The 24,216-nt window shown below is 36.7% G+C and overlaps 1 protein-coding gene across 7 annotated transcripts in view; it reads right to left on the bottom strand.

Moving 5' to 3' along the window:
- SCAF11 (SR-related CTD associated factor 11) overlaps positions 1-24,216 on the bottom strand; it is a 73,373-nt gene that overhangs the window by 41,031 nt on the left and 8,126 nt on the right. For 5 of the 7 annotated variants that reach the window (XM_079938577.1, XM_079938580.1, XM_079938582.1 and 2 more), the window contains exons 2-4: positions 9,948-10,001; positions 2,539-2,620; positions 245-402 (exon numbers count right to left, since the gene is read on the bottom strand). In XM_079938577.1, coding sequence (XP_079794703.1) covers positions 245-402; positions 2,539-2,599 — 219 coding nt within the window. In that variant the 5' untranslated portion in view covers positions 2,600-2,620; positions 9,948-10,001. Of the gene's footprint in view, positions 1-244; positions 403-2,538; positions 2,621-9,272; positions 9,307-9,947; positions 10,002-24,216 lie in introns of all 7 variants that reach the window. The other 2 variants (XM_079938578.1, XM_079938579.1) reach the window with 2 other exon arrangements.

Below are 24,216 nucleotides of genomic sequence, written 5' to 3'. Positions count from 1 at the left end.
ATCCCGTTTTTTTTAATGGTATGCATTTAAAATTTTTTAATCATAAAAGAACAAAAAGCTGAATATAAAAAATTTAGAAGGGAATATACTAACAAAATTTGAGCAATACAGATGTTTGTCCTAAGTGGAGGAAAACACATTACTGTGAAATAATTTATGAAAGGCAGTATCAAGTCTTTAGACTAGGTGGAATGAAATCATGCTAGGGAACTAAAATACAATAATATTTAATACTTAGACTCACCTCTGCCCATTTAAGAATACAGGTCAAGCAGAAGACATGATTACAGCTTTCTGGAAAACCAATTTCCTTCTCTAACAGGCAACTGAGACATATTGGACATCTATCAGCTTCACTGTACAACAGACCAATGGTAGCAGTATTATCTTTGTTTTCTTCACCTATAAAGTAAAGCAACGATATATGCTTTCAATTTCTCCAGACCAAATGACTTATGTTTGTGGTAATACGATGGACTAGATACTCTAAAAGGCCCTCCTTCTACAAAGTAATTAGATCTTAGATACACTATAAGAAACAAACTCCTTGAGCACAATAACCCCAACATTTACTGATTTATAATTTAAGGGAGGAGTGAAAAGAATTTTTCATGAATTAATTTTAAAATAGGTAATAATCATATAGTTCAAATATTTAAAAGTAAAAAAAGGTTATAGTGACAAATTTCCCAAGCAAATCTACTCCCATCCATCTAGTTCCACCCAATGCAACAAGTAACAACTGTTGTTTGTTTTGTGTTCTTCCAGAGACAAGATAGAATGCACAGACAAGCAAATCCTAATATATATTCTTTCAAACCTCCTTCTTCACACAAATGCTAGAACACTATACACAGCAGTCTGTGTTTTTTGTTGTTTCAACCTATGGATGGGACATTCACCTGTTTTCAAACTTGGGCTATTACAAACAATGCTGCAATGAAAAACTTTTCATTTCCCATTTTTAATAGTGTATCTACAGGATAAATTCTTAAAAATGGAATTGTTAGACCAACGTGTACATACATTTGTATTATGAATAGATACTGCCAAATTACACCCCTTAGGGTTTGTACTAATTTAAACACCTACCAGCAATGTAACCAACACACAAGAAGTAAGCAGTGCTGGCTCAAAAGTAAAAGAAACTCCAAGATTCAACATAAAACAAAACAAAAATACAGAAATGGTCAGCTGAAATGTGACCAGTATATGCCAAGCAAATGGAAAAGCTGACATTGCCCTGGAAACACATGTCCATACTAGTGTTCAGAACTGGAGACTAACCTTAGGACCAATCCATGTAGGGAAACTGATCCTAGGAGATTCCAGTTTTAAGCCAAGACCCTCAAATGGGGTTAAAGTGGTCCCAGCATGGGTTCAGAAAAAAGCAAATACATACAAATCCTCTGAAGGAAAGCATCCCTAATTTAGGCCCTCAGGATTCCACAGATTAAACGGATCAAATATGAGCTCATAATCAAACTTTACCAAACAGAAGAAAATACGTTGCCTTGAGTAAGAATCAGCAGAAACAAGAATGAGTTTAGATTTATTTTTATTTATGTATTATATTTATTTATTATAAATTTATTTAGATGTCCACTGGCTTCAAATATCAGAACTTTCAAATACTACATAAAATAACTGAACAGCAATTAGACCCAGAAGAAAAAATATTTGTGAACTGGAAGAACTGAAGAAACTACCTAGACTGTAAGAGACAGACAAGGAGATATAAAAACAGAGGTTGGGAAATGAGGTCAGAACAAAGTCTAACATATTAATTGAAGTTCAGAAGAAGAGACTAAAGGGCAGGCAATAGTTGAAGCAGTAATGGCTGGGAAATGATAAAACAAAAACATGATCCAACAGATAAAGGACACACAAGGTATACTAAACAGGAGTAATAAAAATAATCCATGTTTAGAAACAAAGTAGCAAAACTGTACAATATCAAAGATGAAAACAAGATCTTAAAAGCAAAAAGAGGGAAAAGACAGATCATCTACAAGGGAATGACAATTAGGTTGAAAAGACATTCCTTGACAGCTAGTAAGAAAACTAGAAAATAGCTAAATAATATCTTCAAAGTGCTAAGAGACCAAAAAAAAAATTATCAATCCAGAATTGTATATCTTTCAATAGTTTTGAAGAGGATAAAATAAATACAAAAACTTAAGTTTACCACCAACAGACTTTCACTAAAGGAACTTGAGATTTTTTTCAGGAAGAAGGGAATGGAGAAAAAACCAAGGACAGTAATAATAAAAACAAACAGAAAAATGTCATTCCTATATCAGTAGGGAGCAAAACTTAAGAAGAAAAAGAGCAGAGCTCAATGAACTAAAAACTGACTGATCAAAAATAAGACAAGGGAAGACGGGGAAAAAAAGGTGTGCACTTCTTATTTAGGCAGCTTATTTCACAGTTTAAGAACCAAAAAAATATGTAAATACAAAAAACTCCTTATTAACAAACAGTATGGAAACACTAACTTTTGCCTTCAACACACAAGCTTTATAAAAATTAAGTTACCTTCCATATCTTCATAGTCCTGATCTCCCACATTTAGGGTATATAGAGTTTTCTTCTTCATTTCTCCTTGAAAAAGGGTTTCCTATAGGATGAATTATAATAGAGAATTTTAATGTTTGCCTTGTCCCAATAATATACATATTAAAAAAAACCCCAAACTGTAAGAAATTATTTTACACATAAAAGAACACAATACAAACCAAGCCAGTAAATTTTTTGGATAATCCAGTACGCTTTTATACTCCTTGCCACCAAGCACTGTCTTGCTGAAAAGAGAAGCCTTATATAAGTATTAAACAACAAAGACTAATGATAAATTTTTTGGTACAAACATAAATACAATCAGAGCTTAGAGAAAAGAGATCCATTTGGACTGAAGTTTTCATTGAAGTTGACAGGTTACATATGTTAAGGAGCTTAACACATTTAAGGAGCAAAACAGTATGAAGGAATAAAAAGGAATTTAGCTAGGCCAATCTGACAAATAAGAGTCAGTGGGTATAACAACTGACACTACAGAAATACAAAGGATCATGAGAGATTACTAAAAGCAACTCTATGCCAATAAAATGGACAACCTGGAAGAAATGGACACATTCTTAGAAACGCACAACCTTCCGAGACTGAACCAGGAAGAAACAGAAAATATGAACAGACCAATCACAAGCACCGAAATTGAAACTGTGATAAAAAATCTTCCAACAGGGCTTCCCTGGTGGCGCAGTGGTTGAGAGTCCGCCTGCCGATGCAGGGGACACGGGTTCGTGCCCCAGTCCGGGAACATCCCAACATGCCGCAGAGCGGCTGGGCCCGTAAGCCATGGCCGCTGAGCCTGCAGGTCCGGAGCCTGTGCCCGGCAATGGGAAAGGCCACAACAGTGAGAGGCCCGTGTAACGCAAAAAAAAAAAAAAAAAAAAATCTTCCAACAAACAAAAACCCAGGACCAGATGGCTTCACAGGCAAATTCTATCAAACATTTAGGGAAGAGCTAACACCTATCCTTCTCAAACTCTTCCAAAACATAGCAGAGGGAGGAACACTCCCAAATTCATTCTACGAGGCCACCATCACCCTGATACCAAAACCAGACAAGGATGTCACAAAGAAAGAAAACTGCAGGCCAATATCACTGATGAACATAGATGCAAAAATCCTCAACAAAATACTAGCAAACAGAATCCAACGGCACATTAAAAGGATCATACACCATGATCAAGTGGGGTTTATTCCAGGAATGCAAGGATTCTTCAAGATATGCAAATCAATCAATGTGATAAACCATATTAACAAATTGAGGGAGAAAAACCATATGATCATCTCAATAGATGCAGAGAAAGCTTTCGACAAAATTCAACACCCATTTATGACAAAAATTCTCCAGCAAGGAGGCATGGAGGGAACTTACCTCAACATAATAAAGGCCATATACGACAAACCCACAGCCAACATCATTCTCAATGGTGAAAAACTGAAACCATTTCCACTAAGATCAGGAACAAGACAAGGTTGCCCACTCTCACCACTATTAATCAACATAGTTTTGGAAGTTTTTTAGTCACAGCAATCAAGAAGAAAAAGAAATAGAAGGAATCCAAATTGGAAAAGAAGAAGTAAAACTGTCAACTGTTTGCAGATAACATGATACTATACATAGAGAATCCTAAAGATGCTACCAGAAAACTACTAGAGCTAATCAATGAATTTGGTAAAGCAGCAAGATACAAAATTAATGCACGGAAATCTGTTGCATTCCTATACACGAGTGATGAAAAATCTGAAAGTGAAATTAAGAAAACACTCTCATTTACCACTGCAACAAAAAGAATAAAATATCTAGGAATAAACCTATCTAAGGAGACAAAATACCTATATGCAGAAAATCATAAGAGACTGATGAAATTAAAGATGATACAAACAGATGGAGAGATATACCATGTTCTTGGATTGGAAGAATCAACATTGTGTAAATGACTCTACTACCCAAAGCAATCTACAGATTCAATGCAATCCCTATCAAACTACCACTGGCATTTTTCACAGAACTAGAACAAAACATTTCACAATTTGTATGGAAACACAAAAGACCTGGAACAGCCAAAGCAATCTTGAGAAAGAAAAATGGAGCTGGAGGAATCAGGCTCCCTGGCTTCAGACTACACTACAAAGCTACAGTAGTCAAGACAGTATGGTACTGGCACAAAAACAAAAATATAGATCAATGAAACAGGATAGAAAGCCCAGAGATAAACCCACGCACATATGGTCACCTTATCTTTGATAAAGGAGGCAGGAAGTTACAGTGGAGAAAGGACAGCCTCTTCAATAAGTGGTGCTGGGAAAACTGGACAGCTACATGTAATAGAATGAAACTAGAACACTCCCTAACACCATACACAAAAATAAACTCAAAATGGATTAAAGACCTAAATGTAAGGCCAGACACTATCAAACTCTTACAGGAAAACACAGGCAGAACACTCTATGACATAAATCACAGCAAGAACTTTTTTGATCCACCTCCTAGAGAAATGGAAATAAAAACAAAAATAAACAAATGGGACCTAATGAAACGTCAAAGCTTTTGCACAGCAAAGGAAAACATAAACAAGACGAAAAGACAGCCCTCAGAATGGGAGAAGATATTTGCAAATGAAGCAACAGACAAAGGATTTATCTCCAAAATTTACAAGCAGCTCAATATCAAAAAACAAACAACCCAATCCAAAAATGGGCAGAAGACCTAAATAGACATTTCTCCAAAGAAGATATACAGATTGCCAACAAACCAATGAAAGAATGCTCAGGCTTCCCTGATGGCGCAGTGGTTGAGAGTCCGCCTGCCAATGCAGGGGACACGGGTTCGTGACCCGGTCCGGGAAGATCCCACATGCCGCCAAGCGGCTGGGCCTGTGGGCCATGGCCGCTGAGCCTGCGCATCCGGAGCCTGTGCTCCGCAACGGGAGAGGCCACAACAGTGAGAGGCCCACGTACAGCAAAAAAAAAAAAAAAAAAAGAAAGAATGCTCAACATCATTAATCATTAGAGAAATGCAAATCAAACCCCCAAGATATCATCTCACACCGGTCAGAATGGCCATCATCAAAAAATCTACAAACAATAAATGCTGGAGAGGGTGTGGAGAAAAGGGAACCCTCTTGCACTGTTGGTGGAAATGTAAATTGATATAGCCACTATGGAGAACAGTATGGAGGTTCCCTAAAAAACTAAAAATAGAACTACCATACGACCCAGCAATCCCACTACTGGGCATATACCCTGAGAAAACCATAATTCAAAAAGAGTCATGTACCACAATGTTCATTGCAGCTCTATTTACAACAGCCAGGACATGGAAGCAACCTAAGTGTCCACAAACAAATGAATGGATAAAGAAGATGTGGCACATATATACAATGGAATATTACTCAGCCATAAAAAGAAACGAAATTGAGTTATTTGCAGTGAGGTGGATGGACCTAGAGTCTGTCATACAGAGTGAAGTCAGTCAGAAAGAGAAAAACAAATACCGTATGCTAACACATATATATGGAATCTAAAAAACAAACAAACAAAAATGGTCATGAAGAACCTAGGGGCAAGACGGGAATAAAGACACAGACTTACTAGTGAATGGACTTGAGGATAGGGGCAGGGGGAAGGGTAAGCTGGGACAAAGTGAGAGAGTGGCATGGACATATATACACTACCAAATACAAAATAGATAGCTAGTGGGAAGCAGCCTCATAGCACAGGGAGATCAGCTCGGTGCTTTGTGACCACCTAGAGGGGTGGGATAGGGAGGGTGGGAGGGAGGGAGACGCAAGAGGGAAGAGATATGGGGAACATATGTATATGTATAACTGATTCACTTTGTTATAAAGCAGAAACTAACACTGCATTGTAAAGCAAGTATACTCCAATAAAGATGTTAAAAAAAAAAAAAAAGTCAGTGGGTGAAAGAGCAACTGTGTGTATATACTGAGAAGGAATGGGCATGTACGCCAAGAAGTTCATCTGAAAGATTACAGTGAGGGTAATGAGAGTAATAAGCAGAGCAATATAAATCAAGTAGGGCTAGATTATAGACAGATCTCTAATGATTGACTGAGAGGTTTAGAGTCAATCCTATAGATTCTTCTGAGGAAGACTGACATGAATATAAGCAATGTAAATGAATCTTTTAAAAGAATGATCTGCCTGCAAAGCACAGAATGGATTATAGAGGGGAGAGGCTGGAAGCAGAGATGTTTGCATAGCTAGAGTAATTGGCTATGAAGTGAATAAAAAAGAAACAAATTTTGAAGAGCTGAAGAATTTCTGACATTTGGCGACTAAATAAATACAAAGGAAGGAGTAAAAGATCATTTTGGCCTAGGGGACTAGGAAAATGGTGATTACAAGAGACAAAATGAGAAACAGAGGAAAGGAAATTAATTTGTTAGTCGAGGGGAACAAATTTATGAAGTAAAATTATTTTTTAAATCAACTCTTAGAATTCTTTCTTGAATTGATGCAAGACGAGTGATTGCAATGAAGTATTCAAATATATTTTGTAATATCTAGGCACAAGAAATCCCCAATTTCATCAGTTATGATTCTTCCATGTGTACATGAGGTAGTTTTTCTATTAGTTTGTTAAATAACGTACACATGTGAGTTTCTACATTAAAGGTATGTACTGCCTAGGAAAATTCTGTATTAGATTAAATAAGGAGAAATGCAAAGGCCCATACTTTGATTCAAAACCCAAGCAGAAAATAAGAAACTAACACATACAAGAATAATTTAAAGGTTTTAGTGGGTTAAAAATTGGAAATTTGAGTCAGGACTAGAGTTACTTTTAAAACGTTAATTCAATCACAGTCTACCTTAATAAAAGTAGATAGAATGTCAAGAACAAAAGGAAAACTTCCCACTCAGCCTACATTAACATTTGTTTTAGTTCTGGTGCTATTCTTCAGGTATCAGGTAACAACTTATAGGCTAAGGTAAATACATTGGCTTCTTTGAGTGTGATAAGCCAGTAAGGGGTTTAAGGCAGAGGAGGCAGCAAAGGGAAAAGCAGAGGCCAGCAAGCAGACTACTGCAATAATCTAGAGGGGGAGATGACAGTGGCTTGTACTAAAGTAATAGCAAGGTTGATGAAAAGTGCTCAGATTCCAGCAGTTTTCAAAATACAGCCATCAGGATGTGCTGACAGACTAAATGCGGCATATGTGTTAGAGCAAGATTCCAGGATTATTCCACAGTATTTTGATTTGAGTAACTAGAATGATGGAATTGCTGAGATAGAATACTTCTAAAAATATTCCGATAGTCACAGGTTACTATTCCACTTGGTATTTACTCAGGACAGTATCAATATCACTTGGGAACTTGCTACAAAGATACCTCAGGCACCAACCTAGACTAGTGAATAAGAATCTGCACTTTATCAAGATTTGTGCAAGATTCATATGTACAGTAAAGCCAACTTCCAAACTTAGCTGATTTTAGAATCATACTATGCCCCTGTATGATCTATAATTGAGTGTAATTCTTCATTTGGGGAAATTCATACCACACCATCTTACCCCATTATCCTAGCTACCTGAGAATTTTAAAAAAAAAAAAAAAATTGTAATTTTTGTCATCAGCATACCTGTGCTTATGACACTGTCCAGCAATAAAAAGCATTCAAATGTTAACCATTACTATTAATGCACATTTTCCATCCCAATCCCAGTCTTAAAACCATTAAGTGCCTGCCAATTAACTACTCAAAAATTTGATACTCCCTCTAAGAATGTTATTTTTATTTTCCCTTTAAGAAACCATAAGCAAGGCTATTTGTTAGTGATGTCGGGGTGGCAGTGGGGGTGGGGGGTGGAATTCGATCCATTATTATAGGCCAGCGGTCAAAAAACTGGCTGTTTCTGTAAATAAAGTTTTGTTGAAGAACAGCCATGCTCATTCCTTTATATATTGCCTATGGCTGCTTTTGCACTACAATGGCAAAGCTGAATAGTTACTACAGAAACTGTATACTTGGCAAAGCCTAAAATAATTACGATCTGGCCCTTTTCAGAAAACGTTTGCCAACCCTATTAAAGACTATAGAAGGCTGCCTAGTTTGGAGATGTGGCTCAGACTTTCACTGCAGAGGGCCCCTCAAGCTTTCCTAAGTAGAGGCATCTATTTACATTTGTATTCAACCTGTACTATGGCACAACAGCTTCTCATTACACATCTGAGTCAATGGTTCTGCAATGGTGTCCTTGAGTTTCTTTAAAAATGCCCTGAAGGCTATGTGATTTTGTTGATTTATCTACATTTATTTTATCAATCTGGCTTAAACTATCATGGATATTTGCCCTAGCGCTTCCACTTGTTCGCTTCAGAGTAAGGTTAAGGCAATTACCTCCTTCAGCTTAATAGTTATTTCCTTTCCAACTTCTTTGCTACATAATCAACTCCCTCCTGCTTCTAATATGTCACTGTTAATTTTTAAATCCCTTGCAGAATGGTCCCTCTAATTTTTTTTCCTACCTGATTTCCACCATATAACACTCTTACCACACATTGCAAGTAGACCTGTTTGCTTCAAGTGGGCTATTTTGACACTTTTTTGTTTAGAATATCCTTCGCCTGGAGCTTTAATACCAGCACTCTTCAGTATAGATAGGAATGTCCCTTTAGCACTGGTTTTAGAAAAAAACTGCCTGGGTTCAAACATTAACTAGTCTGACACTTACTAGTAGTATGACTTCTTTAAGCCTGTTTCCTCATCTATAAAATGGAGATAAAACAGTTAACCATTTCAGTCATTATGAAAATCAAATTACATAATCTCATAATCCATTTAAAGTGTTCAGACTAGCACAAAGTACTCAACAACACACACACATGCACAAACACATGAATACCTCCCCACCCCAAACGGATTTTACGTATATCACAGGATTAATACTGATAAATCTGTATGACTCAGATTTTCATTATTAACAAGTGAACAAATTTTAAAAACTCCTGTAACTCAAAGAATATCCACATATAGAAAGAATATGAGTAAAATGTTTACAAAATTTAAATTGTCAAATAGTTCTTCAAAAGGAACTTACACAGATAAATAAGTTCTTTATTCTACATTGATAATATTTATCAAGATTCCTGTTTATCTGGAAATAAAAATGTTGAAGCAAGACACAAAATCTAGGACTCACAAAGTAAATAGCCCTAGGATTTTTGTATCCTATTTTCTACTTTATATAGATATAGGAAATAAAACACTAAATGCCGTAACATATGGCAACTCCAGCAAAAAAGAAGAGGTCATGTTTAAGTGAAGCTCCAACCACAACCTCCTAGGTGGTACCTAAGAGTGTCATTTAGTTTTTAATAAGTATACAAATATTTACAAGGCTTCTTACCCTTAAGATGCTTCAGGTCGAGCAGTCAGGTAATCGGTTTTCCATCAAACTTTTCTGGAGAGGGAATTATGAAAATTAGTCCTATTTCATTCCATTTTCACCTGGCTGCTCCCTTATTTAACTTGGGTACAGAAGAAAGGAGACTAGCAAAGTAAAGAAGTACTTATTACAGAGGGCCCCAGATGTGAGTATAATTTATCTAGAACATAAAACATTTCGACAGAGTGACTATATGCCTGCAGATATGAAGACACACATATGTACTGGAAGCAAACAATAATGAAAACATTTTGTTCAGGGAGGGAGAAGCACAAGAAAACACATTTCAGCATATAGGAGAAAACCGACTGAAAACAGAGTAATGGAGAATTAGAAGAAAATCTACCCCAACAAATACACTTAGGCTTACCACCTAAGAAAGCAATTTAGAAAAAGATATACAAAAAGATATTTAAAGAGCCCAGAAATTCAACTACTAGTATTTCAATTACTTCCTGAACTCCAGATTTTAGTATCCTTAGCCAGTAATCACTTTTCTCTTTTTTTTCTCTTCTTTTTCAACCGGCCCCACACCAGACTCCCCACATTTCTACAGCCTGCCTCTTTCTCTCCTTCTCTTTCTCTTTCTCTCTCTCTCCCTCCCTCCCTCTCTCTCTCTATTTATTAAATATTTAGTCAGTACTCCATATTTTCTATTTATTTATTTATTAAATATTTAGTCAGTGCTCCATATTTTCTAGGTACCACTAGACCTTAAGCACTGACACATCTGATAAAAACAAAAACAAAAATCAGTAACAACAGAGTATAGCAGATGCTGTAATGGTGGTAAGCACAGGATATTATAGAAGCACACAGTGAGCACTGATGTATCCTTGCAACATACGCCTTTGCAAAAAAAGGCTTCCCAATGAAGACCAAGTATATTTAAAATGTATTTTTCTACCCCCACCCAACTATTCTGTACCATTATAGCATTTCCATCCTTAAAGGACTCAAAAATGGGATTGTCAACTTGAACATGATAGTGAGGATTTTAATTTTTAAAACAAACGAAGGATATATGCAAACAGGTAAGGTGATTCTGACTATTTTACACTTCCTCTATGGGAGTGACCATTAGGCAAACATGAAACACACACTGTACCTGATCCCACGCAATAAAGTTTTATCCCCAGAAAAAGCTTTTCAGACTAATGTTTAGACATATAGGTGGAGAAAAGTATCTTTTCTCTTTCTTCAAATTTTATAACATAGTACATTTTCATACAATGATCTGAGTATGTTAATATCTAACTGAATGTAATGAATTAAAAAAATAATTTACAGGTCTTTAATAAACAAAGTGTTTGCCCTTCAACACACCAATCTCTCTACTCATGATCACAAGTTACATATTTTTTCAACATCAAATTTTTTTAGTTAAAAATAAAACTCTTTGGCTTCCCTGGTGGCGCAGTGGTTGAGAATCTGCCTGCTAATGCAGGGGACACGGGTTCGAGCCCTTGTCTGGGAGGGTCCCACATGCTGCGGAGCAACTCGGCCTGTGAGCCACAACTACTGAGCCTGCGCGTCTGGAGCCTGTGCTCCGCAACAAGAGAGGCCGTGATAGTGAGAGGCCCATGCACCGTGATGAAGAGTGGCCCCCGCTTGCCACAACTAGAGAAAGCCCTCGCACAGAAACAAAGACCCAACACAGCAAAAATAAATTAATAAACTCCTACCCCCAACATCTTCTTAAAAAAATAAATAAATAATAAAAAAATAAAACTCTTAATCAGAAAATAATTCAATGGAGAACCAACAAATTAGGATATCTATTTACAAAAACAGCAACAAAATTTTCATTCCTGCCAATACTTTGAATTTCACCCCAACTTTATAAATACCAACCAACAGTAAAACTGAAAACTCAATCAATTTTTGTTTTATTGGATTCATTTACATGCTGCTATGGTCTTAATGTTTATATGCCCCCAAAATTCATGGTGAAATCCTTATCCCTAAAGGTGATGTGGCATTATTAGTAAGGGGGGCCTTTGGGATGTACTTAAGTTAAGAGGGTGGAGCCCTCATGAAAGGGATTAGTGCCTTATAAAAGACACTCCAAAAAGATCCCTAATCCCTTCCACCACGTGATGATTCAAGGGAAAGTCTGACTGGAAGAGGGCCCTCACCCAATCATGGTAGCACCCTGATCCTGAACTTTTAGCCTCTAGAAATAATTTCATTCTTTTTTTTTTTAATTTATTCATTTTTGGCTGTGTTGGGTCTTCGTTGCTGTGCGCAGGCTTTCTCTAGTTGCAGTGAGCGGGGGCTACTCTTTGTTGCAGTGCACGTGCTTCCCACTGCGGAGGCTTCTCTTGTTGTGGAGCACGGGCTCTAGGCATGCGGGCTCTGTAGTTGTGGCTCGCAGGCTCTAGAGTGCAGGCTCAGTAGTTGCGGTGCACAGGTTTAGTTGCTCCGTGGCAGCTTCCCAGAACAGGGCTCGAACCTGTGTCCCCTGCATGGGCAGGTGGATTCTTAACCACTGCACCACCAGGGACTGTAAGGTCGGATCTTAACAAACGGCACCGCGAAACAGAGGAAAGCTTTAAGTGAGCTTTATTAGGGAGCGCTCCTGGGCGAGGTTCACTTGTCCGAGAGAAAGGGGCCAGAGAAGTCGCACCCGGGCGAGGGTTGGGCAAGATTTTATAGGGGAAGAAGGGAAAGGGGTGTGGTGAATCTGGGAGGGCACAGGGTATTCCTTATTTGGTGGTCTTTTCGGGTATCCTGGGGGACCGTTAGTCCCGCCCCTCGAAAGGCGGGAAGGCTGGGCCGGGTTCAAAGTCCCCAGGTCAGTTCCTGGAACTGGGTGGTCCGGAGAGTTTCGGTCTGATGCAACCCGTGAATCTGATTGTGTTCCCCTGCCTCGGGCCAGCTGGCCTTATAGGGAAGTCCCAATTTCGTTCTTTACAAGCCACGCAGTTTTGGTATTTTGTTATAGCAACCCAAACAGACTAAGACACATGCTCTGCTTCCAGTTACTATTGCATATCAGGCCCTGGAAGTACTTTCTATCTAGTTCAGTTTTTGACAGGGTTATCAGTAATTTGGTTGCTTGTCAGCAGTTGATCAACAGTAGCAATTTCGAGGAATCTTTTCATATTCAACTCCTTCATTCTAGACCTATATCCAAAAAAAGGCTTGTTTTCTCAGCACCATTCACTGATGAACAGATAATCCTATGTCTTGTAGCTTACCAGGTAAACTGAAAATAAAGAACCTGAAGTCACCCACATTTATAGGTCTTATAATAAAACCAGCTTCATATATCGATCCAGGAAGTAAAGCTATGCCTTCAGAATGTCTCTAACATTCTTACAGTGTCTGCAACAGGAAGTGAGTGCCAAAAGGCTCCACTAATATGAAGGATGTCACCTCATACTACGCTCTATGATGAGCAATAACCTAATTATTGAAATGAATCATTTTTAGAAAAGGTTAAAATGAATAAAAACTAAAACATTTCCAAAGTGAAAGGCAAGCCAGAAATCCTCAGGCAGAGAAAATAGATTAAATTGAAAATAGGAAAACAGTTTTTCAAATGTAATATAATTTTGGTAAGAGTTCATGAAAACTATGCTATTACTCTAAAAGAAAAATTAATGTTCCCATTTCCTTCTACACTTAATGTAGCATCATGTCCTTGACAAAACTTGCACTGTTATACATGGCAGGATCACATATATGTTGAAAAAAATAAGATATAATTGAGAAACCATATTTAACTACAAAATAAGGAGATTCAAGTTGCCATGACATTCTAAAACAGATAATAAGTGAGACTGGGAAGTTTCCATTCTGTGTAAAATGGAATAAGCACATTCTACCTTGTTAATCTCACTGAATGAAACTATAAAACCTAGACAGAATAAATGGAGCAGCTAACTGAAAATTAAAAGGTAAGCAATAACAGGTAGATTGGGGAAGAGCCCAAAATCTGATATATTATCAAACTGGTAGTGCGTTTATAATTTCTTCCCCATCAATTTTCCCTCCAGCCTGGGCTTCATGGAGCCTGAAACCTATAAAGTGACCACTAGTGAGAGAGAGAGCGAGAGCGAGAGCGAGAGGGAGAGCAAGCGAGAGCGAGCGCGCGCGGTGCACAGGCTAGCACTCTAAGAAAAGCCATCTAGCTCTGCCCAAGGAGTAGGAAAGGGGCCTCCCAATACTCAAGAGTGAAGGAAATCTTTTTTTTTTCTTTCTGTTCTTCATTCCCCATGCCCCAGTTCCCAAGCAATCCTGTGGTGGCGATAGGTGCAACAGTGACAGCAGCAGGGTCAGCAGAAGCCTAAAACTCTAAGGGAAAGGTACCATACTCGCTGACTGAAAAACTCTGGGCTAATCTCATTGATTTTTCTCCCGTCTTCCTGTCATTCGGCTCCATATGCAACTGTGGAAAGTATACAGCACAGTGGTGTAAACGAAGACTGAGCTTTCTAGCCAGAAGACAGAAAAGTGTGTGTGGGGTGGGGGTGGGGGGGGGGTGTTCTAGGGATCTAGAAAATACCATGGATATATAACAGAGAGGAAAGAGCTTGAGACAGTAACCTGTTAAGTTGTTCAAAATGTCCAAAATTACTTGGCATACACAGAACCAGGAAAATCTCAAACACTCGTGGGAAAAGACAACCCACAGAAACCAACACCATGAAGACACAGATATTACAGCACTGGGTGAATTTTCTGACAAAGATTTAAAGCAGGTAATAAAAATGTTCCAACAAGTAAAATCAAATACTCTTGAAACAAATGGAAAGCTAGAAAATCACAGCAAAGAAATAAAGTGCCACCAAATGGAAATTTTAGAACTGAAAAACGTAATAACTGAAATAGAAAATACACTGCACAGACTCAATAGCCAAATGGAAAGTCAGTGAACTTGGAAGACAGAGCAAAGGAAATTACCCAATCTAAACAACAGAGAGAAAAACATAGAAAAAGAAAAAAATCATTAGTGCCTCAGGAAACTGTGAATCAATGCCAAAACCTTAACATTCTTGTCAAAAGCTCAAGAAGGGGAGGAAAGGAGAGTAATAATAAGAAATAATGGCTGGAAACTCCCCAAATTTGTTGAAAGACATAAACCTCTACATTCAAGGAGCTCATAAACCTCACACAGGATAGTTCCAATGAAATTCATTCCTGGACACACCACAAACTGCTGAAAATTACAAAGGAAAAAAAATCTTACAAGTAGATTGAAATAACAATACATTACTTATGTGGGGAAGATAGGTTAATGATTTGAATAACTACTGATTTCTCATTAGAAACAACACAGGCCAGAAGGAAGTGAAACAACATTCTTAGTTTAAAATGGAAAAGAACTTTAAAAACCTAAAATCTTCAAGCTAGTGAAATTATCCTTAAAGAACAAATGTAAAATCAATGAAACTGAAAACAGAAAAACAAGAAAAAAAATCAATAAAACCAAAAGCTCATCCTTTGAAAAGATCAATAAAACTGAAACCTCTAGCAAGACTAATTAAGTAGAATAGCACTGAATAGCCCCAGTATTATTTAAAGAAACTGCATTTGTAGTTAAAAGTCTTCCAAAAAAGAAACCTCCAGCCCCAGACAATTTCCCTGGTGAATTTTACTAAACATTTCAATAACACAATCACTTCCAGAGTTTGGAAGATAAATACTTCCCAATTCATTTTATGAATCCAGCATTACCATGATACCAAAACCAGACAAAAACAGTACAAGAAAAGAATAAACTGATATACTAGATTTCATCAAAATAAACAATCTATGATACGTTCATCCACACAGTGGAATACTACTCAGCCACGAAAAGAAATGAACTGGTGTTTCACTCAACAACTTACATGAATCTTAAAGGCAATATATTGAGTGAAAGAAGCCAGTCTCAAAAGATTACCTACTACTGATACATAATTGCATTTATAGGACATTCTCAAAAAGTCAAAACTGTAGTAATGAAGAACCGTTATCAGTGGCTGCCTGTGTCAGGGGAAGGTTAGACTACAAAGATAGCACAAGGCAGTTTTCTGGGAACCATTCTGAATCCTGACTCTGGTGGTAGTAATAAAAATCTAAACATGTATTAAAGTTCACAGAACTACATACCCCAAAAAGGTCAATTTTATTATATGTTAATAAATGTTAAAATGTTTTTAAAAGTAAAGACTGACATGAGAGAGCAATCATGGGCTAGAATATAAACCAACTTTCTCAACAAAGGTACTTTTTCACTGACGACTTCACTCATACTCTCAGTCTTTATCATCAACACAGAGACCACCCAAATTACATCACCACATTTGAGCTTGAGAGGAGGTATCTGAGGGTTCCTGTATTTCTGTAGCACTGAAAGGTCTCACAGACAACACATACCTATTGCTTGGGGAGACACAGAGATTAAAAGCAACAGACACAACTTCACAACCCCACTAAATTCTAAGACAGAACTATAAAAAGAGATCCGTTCTAAGACCCTAGTGATGGTATAGAGCTAGCAGGTTTTTCATTGTATGGGGGAAGACAGGCACTATAGATGGCTTCCCGTTGGGTTACTCTTATGTGACAGTTGTCCACTCTATGAGAAGAATATTCCTACAATGCAGTACTTTAATTTAAAAAGAAAAATGAGTGCCTTCTACATGCTTGGATAGTTTAACCATAAAGAGTTAGATAAAGATACCATAATTATATGACAGGCTTCCACTGTTTCTCCAAATGAGAAACAATTATAGAACAGCAGCATGTTATATGTACTCTAATAATTTCAATATATATTTACGCAATTCTTCTCTAATAAATCCCACCCCTGCCTAAGGTATGGAGGAGGGAATAGAAGAAGGAAGTGATTATGTAATCTTCATTTGTCCTTGAGATTCTCACCTCCATGTTCTCAACCCCATTTACTAAAGCACTAATTTAAATGATAAAGGCAAACCTGAAGCTCTTACATTTTTGTTTCTTTCCATCACCCATTCCTCAACATTTATTACAGGTCTGCTGAAGGCAAGAGTTACAAGTCTGGAAAAGTAGAGTTTACATTTAGAAGATTAAACCTTATGCCTACTAGAGACAAAAAAGCAAAAAGAACAATGAGGTGTTAAGAGACTCACCTCACAACAAACCTCCCAAGAGGACTACAGGAGCCCTTGGGATCAAGAGCAATGTACCCTCATATCTGGGCAGAATACCCAAGAGGAAAGGGGATCCTGGAAGGAAGCAAGGAAGCAGAGAAAGAACTGGAGTCTTTTTATACTTTTCTTCTAACCCCAAACAGGAAAACTATAGACCATTTCTTTAATTTAACCTTTAATCTACCTTAGACAGATTCCTGAATTTAAATGGTAATCCCTGTCTACCTACCTCCCAAAAAAGGAGATGGGAAAATTATGTAAGGCACAGGAAACATTCGCAAATAAACAAACAAATCCTAAGAATTAAAGGAGAGGAAACACAAAATAATGTACACAAATGCTTGTTACAGAGGAATGGAAATGAATTTCATCTATAGCAGTGGGGGGGAAAGGACAAGGTTCAAAACATTGCTTCTGAAATATTGCTCTGTTCTGTTTAAACAAGATTTTAAAAACTTTACATTATAGAATTTCAACTCTAGAAATCAGTCTCTTTTATGCACAGATGTTAAATGTCATTCTTTGAGTGGTTCCTCAAGAAATGTCACTTCCTTTGTACTAATTGAGTGGTTCCTCAAGAAATGTCACTTCCTTTGTACTAATCCCTTCCAAATTGTGCAAGTTGCTATAGTGAAACTAATACGGGGGGAGGGGGGAGCAACTGTTTTGTATAGTACACAGGACATCCACTCTCTCTTTACTCTAGCTATACCTATTATCAGAATTTCTTAAACTCAACCTAGGTAGCTAGCTCAGAGATAAACACAATTTTATTATGTTATGTAAGTATATGATGAATGTGTTCTCAAATGAATTTTTCACACATAATTTAAAGAGGCATTTCACAATCCTACTCCTATGATACACTACTATTCTAACCTAGAAATGTTATTACATACCATGAAAACTTACTTACTTTTAAAAAAAGCAAAAAACAAAAAAAAACAACACTTTTTCATGCTAGCATCAGGCATGGGCAGATACTGCGATCCTCTCCGAAATTTAATCTTATTATTGGGGCTTCAAATGCCCCAAGAACTGGACTTTTGGCTGTGATTTTCACACTGTTTCTAGCCATTACTTTCCCTTTTTTTTTTTTTAACACTATTAATTGCTTTACAATGTGTGTTAGTTTCTGCTGTATAACAAAGCGAATCAGCTTTATGTATATATATGTCCCCATATCCCCTCCCTCTTGCGTCTCCCTCCCTCCCACCCTCCCTACCCCTCCCCTCTAGGTGGTCACAAAGCACCTCGCTTATCTCCCTGTGCTATGCAGCTGCTTCCCACTAGCTATCTATTTTACATTTGGTAGTGTATATAGGTCCATGCCACTCTCTTTGTCCCAGCTTACCCTTCCCCCTCCCTGTGTCCTCAAGTCCATTCTCTACGTGTGCGTCTTTATTCCTGTCCTGCCCCTAGGTTCATCAGAGCCACTTTTTTTTTTTAGATTCCATATATATGTTTTAGCATATGGTATTTTTTTTTCTCTTTCTGACTTACTTCACTCTGTATGAGACTCTAGGTCCAGTCACCTAACTACAAATATTTCAATTTTGTTTCATTTTATGCCTAATATTCCATTTATATATGTGCCACATCTTCTTTATCCATTCACCTGTCAATGGACACTTAGGTTGCTTCCATGTCCTGGCTATTGTAAATAGAGCTGCAATGAACATTGTGGTACATGTCTCTTTTTGAATTATGGTTTTCTCAGGGTATATGCCCAGTAGTGGGATTGCTGGGTCATATGGTAGTTCTGTTTTTAGTTTTTTAAGGAACCTCCATACTATTCTCCATAGTGGCTGCATCAATTTACATTCCCACCAACAGTGCAAGAGGATTCCCTTTCTCCACACCCTCTCCAGCATTTATTGTTTGTAGATTTTTTGATGATTGCCATTCTGACCAGTGTGAGGTGATACCTCATTGTGGTTTTGATTTGCATTTCTCTAATGATTAGTGATGTTGAACACGCTTTCATGTGTTTGTTGGCAATCTGTATACCTTCTTTGGAGAAAAGTCTATTTAGGTCCATTTTTGGATTGGGTTGTTTGTTTTTTTGATATTGAGCTGCATGAGCTGCTTTGTATATTTTGGAGATTAATCCTTTGTCAGTTGCTTCATTTGCAAATATCTTCTCCCATTCTGAGGGCTGTCTTTTCATCGTTTATAGTTTCCTTTGCTGTATAAAAGCTTTTAAGTTTTATTAGGTCCCACTTGCTTATTTTTGTTTTTATTTCCCTTACTCTAGGAGGTGGGTCAAAAAGGATCTTGCTGCGATTTATGTCATGGAGTGTTCTGCCTATGTTTTCCTCTAAGAGTTTTACAGTGTCTGGCCTTACATTTAGGTCTTTAATCCATTTTGAGTTTATTTTTGTGTATGGTGTTAGGGAGTGTTCTAATTTCATTCTTTCACATGTATCTGTCCATTTTTCCTAGCACCACTTATTGAAGAGACTGTCTTTTCTCCATTGTATATTCTTGCCTCCTTTATCAAAGATAAGGTGGCCATATGTGCATGGATGTATCACTGGACTTTCTACCCTGTTCCACTGATCTATATTTCTGTTTTTGTGCCAGTACCATACTGTCTTGATTACTGTAGCTTTGTAGTATAGTCTGAAGTCAGGAAGCCTGATTCCTCCAGCTTCGTTTTTCTTTCTTAAGACTGCATTGGCTATTCGGGATCTTTTGTGTTTCCATACAAATTGTGAAATTTTTTGTTCTATTTCTGTGAAAAATACCATTGGTAATTTGATAGGGATTGCACTGAATCTGTAGATTGCTTTAGGTAGTACAGTCATTTTCACAATGTTGATTCTTCCAATCCCAGAACATGGTATATCTCTCCATCTGTTTGTATCACCTTTAATTTCTTTCATCAGTATCTTATAGTTTTCTGCGTTACAGGTCTTTTGTCTCCCTAGGTATGTGATACTTCTCGTTGCAACGGTAAATAGGAGTGTTTCCTTAATTTCTCTTTCAGATTTTTCATCGTTAATGCATAGGAATACAAGAGATTTCTGTGCATTAATTTTGTATCTTGCTACTTTACCAAATTCATTGATTAGCGCTAGTAGTTTTCTGGTAGCATCTTTAGGATTCTCTATGTATAGCATCATGTCATCTGCAAACAGTAGACAGTTTTACTTCTTTTCCAATATGGATTCCTTTTATTTCTTTTTCTCTGATTGCTGTGGCTAAAACTTCCAAAACTATGTTGAATAATAGCAGTAAGAGTTGGCAACCTTGTCTTGTTCCTGATCTTAGAGGAAATGGTTTCAGTTTTTCACCACTGAGAACGATGTTGGCTGTGGGTTTGTCATATATGGCCTTTATTATGTTGAGGTAGGTTCCCTCTATGCCTACTTTTTGGAGGTTTTTTTTCATAAATGGGTGTTGAATTTTGTCAAAAACTTTTTCTGCATCTATTGAGATTATCATATGGTTTTTATCCTTCAATTTGTTAAAATGGTGTATCACATTGAATGATTTGCATATACTGTAGAATCCTTGCATCCCTGGGATAAACCCCACTTGATCATGGTGTATGATCCTTTTAATGTACTGTTGGATTCTGTTTGTTAGTATTTTATTGAGGAATTTTGTCTCTATGTTCATCAGTGATATTGGCCTGTAGTTTTTTTTTTGTGACACCTTTGTCTGGTTTTGGTATCAGGGTGACGGTGGCCTTGTAGAATGAGTTCAGTAGTGTTCCTCCCTCCGCTATATTTTGGAAGAGTTTGAGAAGGAAAGGTGTTAGCTCTTCTCTAAATGTTTGATAGAATTCGCCTGTGAAGCCATCTGGTCCTGGTCTAGCCATTACTTTCTGATATATCATAAGTTATCTCATTTAACTGTTAGAGTATTTTTTGAAGAAGGTATCTCCATTTTACATACAGTGAAATTAAGTAGCTTGTCCAAGGTCGCAAAGCCAGTGGTAAGTAGTAGGATTGGAACTCACCAGCCTTTTGCCAGAAAATAAAACAAATATTAATCCAAGTCACTAAATATTAAAAATATTCGAACAGTGAGAAGCAGTAACACCCTTAATGACTCAAATGACTACAAAATTGTTAAGCTGTGATCTGCCTTATTCACTATATAACCCAGGATCCAGCACCATGCCTTCAAATGACTGCCCAATAAACAGCTTTGAATGAATGATTTATTAATATGTATAATAACCTTAGATAATATTTACCCAACACATTTGTCAGGCATGATTTTAAGCTAAATATATAAATAAGTTATGCTCCATGGGGAAGAAAGTAACACTTTAGAAATGAATAGGAAGACAGAGGTTCTCAGCAGATAAATAGTAACTATATTAAAAAAAAAAAGGAAATTTCAGAAGTGAAAAACACAATGTCTGAAATAAGATCTCAACAACAGGATGGAAATGCAAAGGAATGAGTCAGTGAATGTGAAGATACAATAGAAGTGATCTAATTTGAAGAATAGAGATATAAAAGACTGAAGGAAAATGAAGAGTCTCAGGGTCCTATGGACAATATCCAAAGTTCTAATCATGTCCAGAAAAAGGAGAAAGAGATTGGAACAGGAAAACATATTTGAAGAAATAATGTCCAAAAAACCTCCCTAACTTGGTGAAAGGCACAAATTTAAAAACTGACAGTTTTGTGTACATCAAATAAGACTAACTCAAAAGAAAAATGAAATGAAAATGGAGAAGATATTTCAGTGAAGAAAAACTAAGAAAATTTATCACCAGCAGGGCTACTTTAAAAGACAGGCTAAAGGAAGTGCTTCAGGCTGAAGAAAAATGACACGAGAGAAAACTGAAGTTTCATTAACAAAGAGCAACAACAAAATAGTAACTATTTAGGAATATTTAAGAAACTACTTTTTCTTCTCTAAAGTCCTTTTAAAAAGTGTATGATTATTGAAAGCAAAAATTGCATAATTGTCTAATGGGGTTTTCATTGCATGTATACGTGTTAATACATATAACAACATAAGATAGATGTCACTGGAGAATTATAGGGCTTCTACATTTACTTCAACCAGTAAATATGAATTCTAAGTAAATCCTCTGGCATATATATTATGATCCCTAGAGCAGTACTGTGCAACAGAAATATAATGTGAGCTGCATATGTAATTTTAAATTTTCTAGTAGCCATATTTTAAAAGTTAAAACAGATAAAATCAATTCAGTAAATTTTACTAACCCTATAATGTCCAAATATTAATACTGCAACATATAATCAATAAAAAATATATTAAATGAGACATTTTATATTATTTTTGTGGTAGTAAATCTTTTAAATCTAGTGTGTATTTTATACTTACTGCACACTTCAAACTAGGCACATTTCAAGTTGTCAAGAGAAGATCTCAAGCAACCACTAAAAAATAATGCAAAGAGATGCAGCCCAAAAGAAGGGCCAAAGATAAATTTAAAGTAGAATACTAAAATATATTCACCTAGTCCAAAAAAGGCAGTAAATGGGGAACAAAGGAACATATCATATCAATAATTACATTAAATGTAAATAATCTAAATATACCAATTAAGAGATTGTCAGATTGGATTGTTAAAAAGACTGACTTACTTGGATCCACCTTCTAGAGTAATGAACGTAAAAACAAAAATAAACAAATGGGACCCAATTAAACTTAAAAGCTTTTGCACAGCAAAGGAAACCATAAACAAAACAAAAAGACAACACACAGAATGGGAGAAAATATTTGCAAAAGATGCAACCAGCAAGGGATTAATCTACAAAATATACAAACAGCTCTTGCAGCTCAATATCAAGAAAACAACCCAATCAAAAAATGGGCAGAAGATCTAAACAGACATTTCTCCAAAGACATACAGATGGCCAATTGGCACATGAAAAGATGCTCAACATCGCTAAGTATTAGAAAAATGCAAATTAAAACTACAATGACCTCACACTGGCCAGAATGCCCATCAGCAAAAAGTCTACAAACAGGAGAGGGTGTGGAGAAAAGGGAACCCTCCTACACTGTTGGTAGGAATGTAAATTGGTATAGCCACTATGGAGAACAGTATAAGATTCCTTAAGAAACTAAAAATAGAGCTGCCATACAATCCAGCAATCGCACCCCTGGGCATATATCCAGAGAAAACCATAATTCAAAAAGATACATAAACCCCAATGTTCACTGCAGCACTATTTACAACAGCCAAGACATAGACGCACCTAATGTCCATTGACAGAGGAATGAATAAAGAAGACGTGGTACATGTATACAATGAAATATTACTCAGCCATTAAAAAAGAATGAAATAATGCCATTTGCAGCAACATGGATGGACCTAGAGATTATCATACTAAGTGAAGTCAGACAGAGAAAGACATATATGATATCACTTATATGTGGAATCCTAAAAAATGATACAAATGAACATATTTACAAAACAGAAACAGACTCACAGACTCAGAAAACAAACTTATGGTTACCAAAGGGGAAAGGTTGGGGGTGGGGAAAGGATAAATTAGGAAGTTGGGGTTAACATATACATACTACTGTATATAAAACAGATAATCAACGAAGACCTACTGTATAGCACAAGGAACTCTACTCAATACTCTGTAATAACCTATGTGGGAAAAGACTCTGAAAAAGAATAGATATATGTATATGTTAAAAAAAAAAAAAAAAAGCCCTAGGATAAGAATGAAAAAAAAGGCAGTAAATGGGGAACAAAGGAGCATACCATATCAATAATTACATTAAATGCAAATAATCTAAATACATCAATTAAGAGATTGTCAGATTGGATTGTTAAAAAGACTGACATGCTGTCTGCAAGAAATTCACTTTATTTTCTTTTTCCAGGAAAGTAAATTTTATTGAGCTCCATGGCTGCCTTTAGGAACAGCCAGGAGGGAATCATGACATCATGGGGTGGGGTGGGGGGAGAAACTCACTTTAAACATAAGGACATAGTAAATAAAAGTACGGAAATAAAAGTATGGGAAAAAATTACATCATGCAAGTAATAATCAAAGAAAGTTGGAATGGTTACATTAATATGAAACATACTATAAACTTCTTTTAAGGGCTTGATTGAATTTGTTTCTCCTTCATGTTCTGTT

The sequence above is a fragment of the Stenella coeruleoalba genome (genome assembly GCF_951394435.1).
Source record: "Stenella coeruleoalba genome assembly, chromosome: 11".
In the NCBI taxonomy this organism is placed as follows: Eukaryota; Metazoa; Chordata; class Mammalia; order Artiodactyla; family Delphinidae; genus Stenella; species Stenella coeruleoalba.
Note: the sequence above shows the minus strand (reverse complement) of the source record. Positions and strands in the feature narration are given on the sequence as shown.